This window comes from Bacillus rossius, chromosome 18 (assembly GCF_032445375.1).
Source record: "Bacillus rossius redtenbacheri isolate Brsri chromosome 18, Brsri_v3, whole genome shotgun sequence".
In the NCBI taxonomy this organism is placed as follows: domain Eukaryota; kingdom Metazoa; phylum Arthropoda; class Insecta; order Phasmatodea; family Bacillidae; genus Bacillus; species Bacillus rossius.
This window is the reverse complement of record NC_086345.1, coordinates 24510383-24522953: the sequence shown is the minus strand read 5'-3', so window position 1 is coordinate 24522953 and position 12571 is coordinate 24510383. Positions and strand designations below refer to the sequence as shown.

Sequence of the window (12571 nt, the reverse complement as noted above, 5' to 3'; positions counted from 1 at the left end):
TTCAGAAAACAGTCGTCAGAAAAATTGTGTTGCTGCAAGTTAAATGTACGAGTGGCAACTCGTTGCTGTTTGCTGCAATCTTCCGTTCATCATGAGTATAGAGGCCGGAAATATTCATTTCGGTGATATGCTAAAGATTATAATAACTATATCTCAGTGCTGCATCTGCTATTGGCTCACGACTCATCTAGAGGATTCTGGGCCAATGGGAAACATTCAGCCAAAGCTGTATCCAATCACAGGCTGCTACGCTGGGGATGTCTCACAAGACAGCAGCCAATGAAAGGGTGACATCTGCCCGAGTGTACGCAGAACTGTGGAGTCCATCCTGGAGATCATTGAACCCGAGCAATTTTTTTTTCGGTCCCAAATCATGAGTTGAGAAACCACAAATATATTGCTTGTCCGCAGAAATGTAATTTACGGGGTTCTATTTATGAATTCATCGAGGGAAATTTTTTTGACATCAAATTCCCAAAGAAGTTATATGTAAACTTACATAATATTTTTGAAAGTGTAAAAGACTCTTCCATTTTGGACATCATTTAAATTTACCCACAGTGAATCTCAATAAGAAACCGAAAGTAACTATCAACACATTTTATTATCAAAACCTGATCCACACTGCATGTTGATTATACTTTACTAAAAAAAAACCATCGTGAGAGTTAATTAACAAAAAACCAAATTGGGACGTTTTTCAATTGGCATGACCAGACAAGGATGAGAAAAAAACCACTTCTGTTGTTTTGTGTTTGAAAATGAACAGCTCCGAGGTCGTTGTGGCCATGATACTGCATGATACATGACGATCCAACCTGTGGGGAAAAACAAAAATACAATGAGACTCATTAGTTTAGCTGAAAAAGCAAACACGAAACACTTCCACGGAATCTGTATGGAGACTTCATTCAAACTACGCTTGAAAATTAAGTTTATAGTGCCTAACAAAAGTTTAAGACTACAGACTTATCTTCTTATATATATTACTAGCTGACCCGGCGAACTTCGTACCGCCTTAGCGTAGCAATGATGCACTACTTTATTTTGTATAGCTGACCTATCTTAGGTATGAGTACCTATTCAATTTGAATCACTATAACTGAAAAGTACCTTACTAATTTAATTAAATAAAAAACAAAATATATATTGTCAAAATAGTGTTTATTCCATAGGATTCAATAATTCCACTAATGTTTTTACAAATTGCTATTGAACAACTTGGCATTTTTAAGTAAACAATGAGCTCAATACCACGCGTGCTCTATAAATCAACTAATAGTCTCTGTACCCCTCACTGCTTCTCTCTACTCTAATGCTTTTTGATAAACTATATTTTTAGTTTTATGTTCTGGCGCGTAAATAAATAATGTTGATGGTTTTCCGACACGGGAACAGGCGACATATAATTGGCCATGTGAAAAACATGGATTTTCTAGGTTGATGCCACATACACTTAGCGACTGCCCTTGCGATTTATTTATTGACATTGCAAATGCAAGCCGCACTGGAAACTGTAAACGCTTAAAGCTGAATGTCATAAGGTTACTTTAAAAATATTTATATTGTACAAAGTGTTGGGTTAGTTTGGAAATAATTTTATATATGGTATATGGTTCAGTATTCTTAAATTTTCTAATTTTCCGTTAAATTTTTTCTTTCACAAGAACCTTCTCCTGACCATAGCAAACCCAACAAAAAAAAAATTAGTGAAATCGGTCCAGCCGTTCACGCGTGATGCCGTGACCAAGGAAAACGGGTTTCATTTTTATATATATAGATATATATAAGAAGTTCTTGAAATCCAACACCGTTTGACCGATTACCGCGCACAGACAAGATTAAAAGCGTTCTCGATGTGAACTTGGCCATTATTAGGATGTTTTGTTAGCGTGCCGAAAATATTATTTTGGAATCACGACGAAGATAGCCAATTCCTGGATGATCTGTACCCAGCGTTCTTCCCAAATTTAAGATGGAAAAAAAAATTTTACTGTGCATTATTACAAACTACAGTATTTCCACGAAAGAATTTCCCCAGCTGTATAGTGTTGGTGCGAAGAGAAAACTCAACCAGTTTTAGATAAGAGAAAGCACGAGTAAAGGCTTCATTGTTTTCTTGCTTGCAGCTTTTCCCCCCAATCAGTAGAGACCGGAAAAATTCGCGAATTCATTTCACGATAGGCTAAAATGCAAATAGTTATACCTCAGTGTTGCCTCTGCTATTGGCTCACAACTCACCTGGATGACTCTGGGCCAATGAGAAACACCCAACCAAAGTTTTATCGAATCACAGGCTGCTACTTTGGGACGCCTCACATGACAGCAGCCAATGAGTGGGTGGCATTTGACCTAGTGTACGCCGAACTATGGAGTTTATCCTGGAGGTCATTGAACCCGCAAATTTTTCCTGTCCCTACGTATTGGTAGAGACTGGAAGAAATTCGCGGTTTCAATGACCTCCAGGATAGACTCCACGATAATCTATGTACTAGGAAAAATTGCACCTGCTCATTGGATGATGACTCGCGACACGTTTTACGTGGGATGCTTGTGATTTTATACTTCTTTTGTTGAAGGTTTTTCACTTGCTTAAGAGACCTTCATGTAAACGATGGTCCAATCACTAGAGAACGGAAAAATTTGCGAGTTAAATGACCTCCAGGATAGATTACACGATCCTCCGCCCTACTTGGGCAAACGCCGCCCGTTCATTGGGTGCTGAATTTTGTGGGCGTCTCAAGTGGGTGACTTGTGATTGGATACTTCTTTGATTGAACGTCTCTAGTTGGCCGAGAGTCTTACATAGTAACAGCGAACCAATGGCATATCGCGAAATGAACCCGCGGATTTTTCCCTGTCTCTACCCATCACTGACTCAGAATGAAGGTGGACGAGTTTGGAGTCTAGCCTACCGCGAAATGAACCCACGTATGGGACACTTGTTATCGGGAGCTGGGGGTTCCACTCACCGTCAGAAGGGGTCGGCGTGGCTCGGCTGGCGGGGGCGCAGTCCCGGGGCGTCAGGACGTCTGGGGCTTGCGGCGCAGCACCTTGTTCCACTCGTCCAGCCGGTCCTTGCGCTCGTCCACCAGCTGCGCCAGCCGCTTGAGGCGCCGGTACAGCTGTCTCTGGCGCTCCTCCCCCTCCTCGGCCTGGTTGCGGTACCGCTGGTGCTCCGTCACCTGCGCGGCAGTAGCCTCCAGTAGCCTCTAGTAGCCTCCGGTAGCCTCTAGTACCCTCCAGTAGCCTCCAGTAGCATCCAGTAGCCTCTAGTACCCTCCAGTAGTCTTCAGTAGCCTCCAGTACCCTCCAGTACCCTCCAGTAGCCTCTAGTACCCTCCAGTAGCCTCCAGTAGCCTCCAGTAGCATCCAGTAGCCTCCAGTAGTCTTCAGTAGCCTCCAGTACCCTCCAGTAGCCTCTAGTACCCTCCAGTAGCCTCCAGTAGCATCCAGTAGCATCCAGTAGCCTCTAGTACCCTCCAGTAGTCTTCAGTAGCCTCCAGTACCCTCCGGTAGCCTCTAGTACCCTCCAGTAGCCTCCAGTAGCATCCAGTAGCCTCTAGTACCCTCCAGTAGTCTTCAGTAGCCTCCAGTACCCTCCAGTAGCCTCTAGTACCCTCCAGTAGCCTCCAGTAGCCTCCAGTAGCATCCAGTAGCCTCCAGTAGTCTTCAGTAGCCTCCAGTACCCTCCAGTAGCCTCTAGTACCCTCCAGTAGCATCCAGTAGCATCCAGTAGCATCCAGTAGCCTCTAGTACCCTCCAGTAGTCTTCAGTAGCCTCCAGTACCCTCCAGTAGCCTCTAGTACCCTCTAGTACCCTCCAGTAGCCTCCAGTAGCATCCAGTAGCATCCAGTAGCCTCTAGTACCCTCCAGTAGTCTTCAGTAGCCTCCAGTACCCTCCAGTAGCCTCTAGTACCCTCCAGTAGCCTCTAGTAGCCTCCGGTAGCCTCTAGTACCCTCCAGTAGCCTCCAGTAGCATCCAGTAGCCTCTAGTAGCATCCAGTAGCCTCCAGTAGCATCCAGTAGCCTCCAGTAGCATCCAGTAGCCTCTAGTAGCATCCAGTAGCCTCCAGTAGCATCCAGTAGCCTCCAGTAGCCTCCAGTAGCCTCCAGTAGCCTGCAGTAGCCTGCAGTAGCCTCTAGTACCCTCCAGTAGCCTCCAGTAGCATCCAGTAGCATCCAGTAGCCTCTAGTACCCTCCAGTAGCCTCCAGTAGCCTCCAGTAGCATCCAGTAGCCTCTAGTACCCTCCAGTAGCCTCTAGTAGCCTCCGGTAGCCTCTAGTACCCTCCAGTAGCCTCCAGTAGCATCCAGTAGCCTCTAGTAGCATCCAGTAGCCTCCAGTAGCATCCAGTAGCCTCCAGTAGCATCCAGTAGCCTCTAGTACCCTCCAGTAGCCTCCAGTAGCATCCAGTAGCCTCCAGTAGCCTCCAGTAGCCTGCAGTAGCCTGCAGTAGCCTCTAGTACCCTCCAGTAGCCTCCAGTAGCATCCAGTAGCATCCAGTAGCATCCAGTACCCTCCAGTAGCCTCCAGTAGCATCCAGTAGCATCCAGTAGCATCCAGTACCCTCCAGTAGCCTCTAGTAGCCTTCAGTAGTCTCTAGTACCCTCCAGTAGCATCCAGTAGCCTCTAGTACCCTCCAGTAGCCTCCAGTAGCATCCAGTAGCCTCCAGTAGCCTCCAGTAGCCTGCAGTAGCCTGCAGTAGCCCCCAGTACCCTCCAGTAGTCTCCAGTAATCTCCAGTAACCGCCGTGAGGAAATAACTTATCATTTCACGCGGCAAATACAACTATCGTGATAATCACACCAGTACACGATAGTTGACTTCAACAAGTAGCCTCGCCAAGTCCCCTGCCATGTCTAACCAAAGAAAAAACTAGTTCGGAAGCTTTATTGCAAACGGTATCAAAATATTCTAAATTGCAAGGTGGTGAGGCATAATCCCGCTTAATTTATTTTCATAAACAAAAAAACCACTCAGGTGTCTTGAGCTTTTTTTTCAAATCGTGGTGTCTCGTCAGGAATTACAGTAAATTTCCGGCTTACTTTCCAACGAAGTAAACGAAGGGTTCTTCGTAATTTCATATAACTAAATCTTCTTAGAAGACACACCGTATTTTTTTACTTGCGAATTGTATGTTTCGTTCTAAACGAAGGTGAACACACAAAGTATGCCAAGAATGTTCTTTTTGAACTCACGTTGAAAACCAAGCAAACTCAGTGTCCGGGAAATTCACGATGATTCGTGGATAATTTTTTTCTTCGTAAATCGAAGGGGAAAACTGTTTAACCTCATTTTCCGGTTGGAGATAACAGCGGGAAAACCATCAGAACAAATAGACCTGCAGACGCGAGATGTCGTGTTGCATATTCGTTATCTTCAGTTCAATTTAAGTTCGGGTTCAATAGAGTTAGAAAATATTTATTTTCATTCGTGCTAATATTATAAAGAGAATGTGAATTTTTGTTTTATGTTTGTAAGGATTTAACTGGAAAGCTACTGTTACATAATAGCTTACGTTATTCCAGATGGACAAAAACTATGTCCTATTGACTAAACAAAATCATGGTTCTGTAAGTTACATTAATATTTGTAACTGAAGCCGGAAGAAAAACAATCTCGCTGACTGCTTTCTGCAAACTTTACGCTCAGTAAAATTGGGGCGTGGATGTGTCATGGACACGGCCGTGTGTTGTACGAGAATTCGTGTACGTAACAGGTTATATTTTCTATACAAAATATAAAATACTCTATTTTTTTTATTTCAACACCATTAATATTCACCGCATCTATCTTACACTGATGTTTTGTATGTGCAATCGATAGATTTTGACGAGAGCTGACGATTGAAACCCAAACGAACGTCGTAGCTTCTCCGAGTTAAAAGTTATACTAAATGGAAATCTCGAAGCGCAGCAAAAATGACCTCAAAATGGTGGCGCTTCCCCCTCCACCGCGCGCGATGCGTCACAGTCCTCACTTAGCGTGACGAGTTATTTGATCCTTTTACCTATCCAGTGGTGTAATTAAATTTTTGGATGGAGATGATAGATATGTAGCTGCAACACCAAACTGTATCCCCCGATTTTGTTATCATTAGTTTCTTTTTAATAGCATGCCCCTCCCACTATGGAACCAATTTTAAAGAGGTGTTCAGACGTAGCTACGTGGGAAGCTTTCTTTTCACACACGAGAGAGCCAAAACCCGAAGTTCATGCTTTTTTTTTTCCGTATCTTTAATGTAGCTATCCTAACCAAATCAACCGTCCACAATGTTTTTAAAGTATTTATAATGTAGCTAACCTAACCTAATCGACCATTATTATCCTTTTATCAACACCGCCACATTTATTTACAATGAACAAAAATAAAAAAAAAAACCGAAGATGCACGATCGGCCGTTTGGCTCTCTCGTCTGTGAAATGAAGACTTCCCACTTAGCCACGTCGGGGGAGCTGAATTGTTGCCCCTTGGAAGGGCAGCCCTTCAGGATTTTTCCGGCAATGGTTTGTTTGTACAGCGACTGGGAGGGCAGCCCATCCAATTTCTGAAAACATGTTTCTTTAAGTGTTTAAATACGTTGTGTTGCACGTGAATGCGTGTACTTAACAGGTAATATTTTCTATACAAAAATATAAAATACGCCAATTTTTGTTTTTTTAAATACAACACCATTAATATTCACCGTAACTATCTTACACTGATGTTTTGTATGTGCAATCGACATATTTTGACGAGAGCTGACGATTGAAAACCCAAACGAACATCAAAGCTTCTCCGAGTCAAACGTAATTACTAAATAGAAACCTCGAAACGCAGCAAGAAAACTTGCCCCTTGGAAGGGCAGCCCATCAGGGATTTTTTTCTGAAAGTAGTGTTTTTGAAAGGTTGTCTGAATTGTTGCACCTTGGATGGGCAGCCCTTCAGGATTTTTCTGACATAGGTTAGTTTGTAAAGTGACGTGACCTAACCTAACCTAACCTAACCAAACCAAAAATAACCACTGTCAGAAAATCCCTGAAGGCCTGCCCTTCCAAGGGGCAGCATGTCAGTAGCCGTCGTCGACACCCGGGGGCCCCGCGCGCGCGTGTCGTACCAGCGAGTATCCCTCGAAGTCCAGGGTCGTCTGCATGATCTCCAACCGCTCGCGCAGGTCCGTGAACATGCCCACGTAGATGATGTCGCCCTTGTCCGTGCAGGCGATGGTGGGGGCGTCCGCTATGCCGTCAAGCCTGTCGCCGGCGTCTGGAGGGTCGTAGGGCACCACGCCGGCGAAGGGGGGAGCCACGCGCACCGTGGTCGTCCACAGGGGCGGGGGCTCGGGAGCATCCTCCGCCTTGGGGCAGCGCGCGGGCTTCTTCTTCGGCTGGGGAGGAGTCGCTGGAACAACACAAGTCCGTTACCCCTCCTCCGACCATGAGCGAGAGTCCGTTACCCCTCTTCCAACCCTGGGCGAAAGTCCGTCACCCCTCCTCCAACCCTGGGCGAAAGTCCGTCACCCCTCCTCCAACCCTGGGCGAAAGTCCGTTACCCCTCCTCCTACCCTGAGCGAGAGTCTGTTACCCCTTCTCCAACCCTGAGCGAGAGTCTGTCACCCCTCCTCCGACCCTGGGCGAAGGTCCGTTACCCCTCCTCCAACCCTGGGCGAGAGTCCGTTACCCCTCCTCCAAGACCCTGAGCGAAGTTCCGTTACCCCTCCTCCGACCCTGGGCGATAGTCCGTTATCGCTCCTCCGACCCTGAGCGAAAGTCCGTTACCCCTCCTCCAACCCTGGGCGAGAGTCCGTTACCCCTCCTCCAAGACCCTGAGCGAAGTTCCGTTACCCCTCCTCCGACCCTGGGCGATAGTCCGTTATCGCTCCTCCGACCCTGAGCGAAAGTCCGTTACCCCTCCTCCGACCCTGAGCGAAAGTCCGTTACCCCTCCTCCAACCCTGAGCGAGAGTCCGTTACCCCTCCTCCGACCCTGGGCGAAAGTCCGTTACCCTTCCTCCAAACCCTGAGTGAAAGTAAGTTTCCCCTCCTCCAACCCTGGGCGAAAGTCCGTTACCCTTCCTCCAACCCTGAGCGAAAGTCGTTACCCCTCCTCGATGAACACCGGCTGCACGCACGAAAAAGCATGACTCATTTTCACGCTCCGCCTGAGCCGAGCGTGCAAGAACCGGCCAACCACCGTGCGAGAAAATCTTCTATAATATCAAACAGGTTAAGGCGGGATTTTTAACTAATTGTTCGTAATTATATTTAAACAAATTATTTAAATTAAATTTGCAAAAACTTTAAATATTATTTGAAAATTAAAAATTATGCAATTTTTCATCATATGTTTTCTTATGACGTTATCACGTAAAATTATCGTCCGTAAACCGACTTTACAGACAACCCCTTTTTTTTTTCTAAGACTTCAAAACATCGGCTTACCATAATCGCCATAAGGTGTGTTGTATCTAAAGCTATTGGTACGTTCTAGAACACACAACTAATTACGCCATTTGAGATTAGAGTGTACGTGTTCTGCTTGGCTTGGATGCTGAACTTGATGTGGTAAATATGTATTTGGGCGATATTTGTTTAAAAAAAAAATTAAAATTCTGAAAATACTCTTATAGTCTTATTCAATGCTTTTTAACTTCCTTTTTTCATAAAACCCGGCGGAGAAAAGAAATTGCAAATGCTTTAGGAGATATCGCCGTTCTTATTTTGCAATACAAGACCTGTGCAATCATTCGACCGTCGTCATTTTGTTTATTTTGCCGTGTGTTCGTGAATGCCTAATTAATTAAAATGGTCTATTAGGTCAGGTCAGTTACATTATAATTACTTTCAAACTAAACGAACATTAAAAATAATGTAAATTAATTTTAATGGTTGTTTAGTTTTAAAGTATTCATAAGGTAACTGACCTGACCTAACAAACCGGGACAAAGGATGAACAGTAGAAACTCACGTAATTTTTTTTTTTTACTTATTACTTGCACAACAATATCCAAAAAACAAAAAAAAAATTGAAACTTTAAAAACTCACCTAAGTTAGAGGCGGGTACAATTCCTTTATCATTAGTAGAAAATGATGTAGTCGTTCTACGTCGCGAAAAAAAAATTTAATACTTGTAAACAAGCAACAAAAATTAACGCCGCATGAATGCACAGTTTTGTGATGAAAATTGAAAATTCTATATCTCCTAAAGTATTTGGAATTTCCTATCTCCGCCGTGTTTAATGTAAAGAGGAAGTTAAAGAGCATATAATAAAAGTATTTTCGGATTTTTAACAGTTTTTTTCGCAAATACCACTACTCTACATATTTACCAAAAAAATGTTGTAGGTGTGTAAAATCTTCTGATATTTCATTTGATATAAAAATATATTCTTTTCTTAGTTTGTAAAAAAATTATGATAGTTAAAAATTTTAAAATAAACAGGGCTCTGGACCAAGGGGTCCACCCAGCCCCACCCTTGTGGGGGGCCATGGGGTAGGTCTACGTCATCAGTAGTCTATGGACCGCTCGCGCCTCTACGTGGTCGCGACTCTGAGGGCGCTGAGACCCAGGGGTCCACCCAGCCGCACCCTTGTGGGGGCCCATGGGGTTGGTCTACGTCATCAGTAGTCTATGGACCGCGCGCGCCTCTACGTGGTCGCGACTCTGAGGGCGCTGAGACCCAGGGTTCCACCCAGCCGCACCCTTGTGGGGGCCCATGGGGTTGGTCTACGTCATCAGTAGTCTATGGACCGCGCGCCTCTACGTGGTCGCGACTCTGAGGGCGCTGAGACCCAGGGTTCCACCCAGCCGCACCCTTGTGGGGGCCATGGGGTTGGTCTACGTCATCAGTAGGCTATGGACCGCGCGCGCCTCTACGTGGTCGCGACTCTGAGGGCGCTGAGACCCAGGGGTCCACCCAGCCGCACCCTTGTGGGGGCCCATGGGGTTGGTCTACGTCATCAGTAGGCTATGGACCGCGCGCGCCTCTACGTGGTCGCGACTCTGAGGGCGCTGAGACCCAGGGGTCCACCCAGCCGCACCCTTGTGGGGGCCATGGGGTTGGTCTACGTCATCAGTAGTCTATGGACCGCTCGCCTCTACGTGGTCGCAACTCTGAGCGGAAGGACTCACCGTGCTTGGCCCTGACGGCCTTGCCGTGGCGACGCCTGTGCGAGGACTGCTTCGGCGGCGCAGCAGCCCACGGGCCGGCCGCGTCGCTCTGGCTGCTGCAGTCGCCGCCGAAGGTGGGGTCGGAGTCCGCGCAGTACGACTGCTGCCCCCGGCGGCGGTCAGCTGCGCCGGCCCCGTCCCCGGTGCCGCCCCCCGTGCCGCCCCCAGTCGTGGTGCAGGCCGAGGAGCTCTTGGCGCTGGCGTCCGCCGTCCACGAGGAGGCGCTCTTGGAGGTCATCTCCGCGGTCCTTCTCTGTCGCCCTACTGCCGTACTGCCGGTCTTCACGGTTCTTAACTATCGCCTTTCAGCCGGTCTTCACGGTTCTTACCTACCGCCTTTCAGCCAGTCTTAACGGTTCTTCCCTACTACCTATCTACCGGTCTTCACGGTTCTTAACTATCGCCTTTCAGCCAGTCTTCACGGTTCTTACCTACCGCCTTTCAGCCAATCTTCACGGTTATTCTCTGTCACCTATCTGCCGGTCGTCGCGTTTCTTGCCTATCGCCTTTCAGCCAGTCGTCACGTTTCTTACTTACCGCCTTTGAGCCAGTCTTCACGGTTCTTCCCTGTCACCTATCTGCTGGTAGTCGCGGTTCTTACCTATCGCCTTTCAGCCAGTCTTCACGGTTCTTACCTACCGCCTTTCAGCCAGTCTTCACGGTTCTTACCTACCGCCTTTCAGCCAGTCTTCACGGTTCTTACCTACCGCCTTTCAGCCAGTCTTCGCGGTTCTTCCCTGTCACCTATCTGCCGGTCGTCGCGGTTCTTACCTATCGCCTTTCAGCCTGATGTCGCTGTTATTACCTATCGCCTTTCAGCCTGATGTCGCGGTTCTTACCTATCTTGCCTTTCAGCCGTTCTTCGCGACCTCGGAGCGGTTGTCTACACTTGGTAATTTATATTTCCCACTCGAAAACTAGCAAAATTTCGAACCTTTCTCTACAACGCAGATGATTTAGAACAAACAAAAGACGAACGAGTATTTACATGTTAATTCCATAGACCAAAGAACTCACAAAAAGGAAGTTTAGACTCGAGAATAGTTTTTTTATGTTAGATCTCATGCATGTACAGACTAAACTGCAATAATTTTTTATAAAATTTAATGTTATTAAAATACTACCGATCAAGGAAGGGGGCAATGTATTATCAACAGTGTAATTTTAATTTTTTGCGTATTTTAAATCTTGCGATTAATTTTGGTGTGACAACGTCTAATAAATCTATGAACGCCGGCTGCACGCACATAAAAGTGTCCCGTTACGCTCTTTGTTCCGTTACGCTGTGTCCCATTACGCTCATTGTTCCGTTACGCTGTGTTCCGTTATGCTGTCGGCAAGTGCAGTAATAAAAGGTTATGTTACAATTGACTAAAAAATTATGGTGATTCATGTAATTGTTTATAGATATTTGATTACAGTTTGTATGAAAACTTGTTCATAATTATATTTAAACGAAAAGTTAATGTGGATTTCATTTCTTATTACAACAACAATTTCGGCAATAAAGGTTAATTATTCTTGCATTTTAAAAATCTGATTACTAGTATAATATCAAGTATTTTTTTTCTTTTGTTATTTAAATAAAAATGATTCAATTTCATTCATAAAAGTATGCAATCATTTCATCAACTATCGTCCGTAAACCGACTTTACAGACATCCAATTTTGTTTTTACTACTAATATTTTATTTTACCAATATTCCACTGTAGTTTCATTTGGCACAACAATACTGTTACGAACGTGAGCAAGGCCGCGACACGTGCAGGTGCAGAGCTGGCTGGCGGCCACCGCAACATGATATGCGCCGCGCGCGCCTGGAAGGTTATAAGGATTGTCACTTTCCCCCCCTCCTTTCCACCGCTTCCCGCGCGGCGCTGGTAGCTAAGACATCTGACACCTGACAGCTGCGGAGTTACGCGAGCCGCCGACACGTGTTTCGAGAGATTTCTGCCTTTTGGGTCGGCGCGGAATGACGCGACTGGCCGCCAGCCGCGCTGGTGGATTCGAGAAGGTGCCTGGGCCGATATATAAGCCCGGGACGCCGGCCTCCGGGGAATGGAGTCAGAGTTCAGGCGGGAGCTTTCCCCGCGGCGGAGTTTCCGGGGCGATAGTGCCGCGGGTGCGGCAGAGCGGCGAAGTCCCTGGACGAAGGTTCCAGGGCGGAGAGTTCAGTTCCCGGGGCGATAGTGTCGCGGGCGCGGCGGAGTCCAGAGCGAAGTTCCGAGCGAGGCGTCGAGCGGATCCTCGGCGAAGGGGAAGTGCGACGGCGGCGACGGAGGACCACGGGAGGTGCTGCGGCGAGAGTTGCGCCAGAGGTGCGGCCCAGCGAGGTGTGCGGTGTGTAAGAACCAAGTGACTGGGGAATAGACATTTCTTTAAGTGTAGTTAATTATTAGGTATTTAAGAAGATTGTT

General features: G+C 46.4%; 1 protein-coding gene across 1 annotated transcript; it reads right to left on the bottom strand.

The window, feature by feature from the left end:
- Positions 1–585: 585 nt before the first annotated feature.
- On the bottom strand, positions 586–11120 carry LOC134541325 (uncharacterized). Its single transcript, XM_063384733.1, has 4 exons — positions 10115–11120; positions 7101–7384; positions 2973–3185; positions 586–818 (listed from the first exon to the last, which is right to left on the bottom strand). The coding sequence occupies exons 1-3, from the start codon at positions 10389–10391 to the stop codon at positions 3024–3026; spliced, it is 723 nt and encodes a 240-aa protein (XP_063240803.1). The 5' UTR covers positions 10392–11120; the 3' UTR covers positions 586–818; positions 2973–3023.
- Between the last annotated feature and the right edge of the window lie 1451 nt (positions 11121–12571).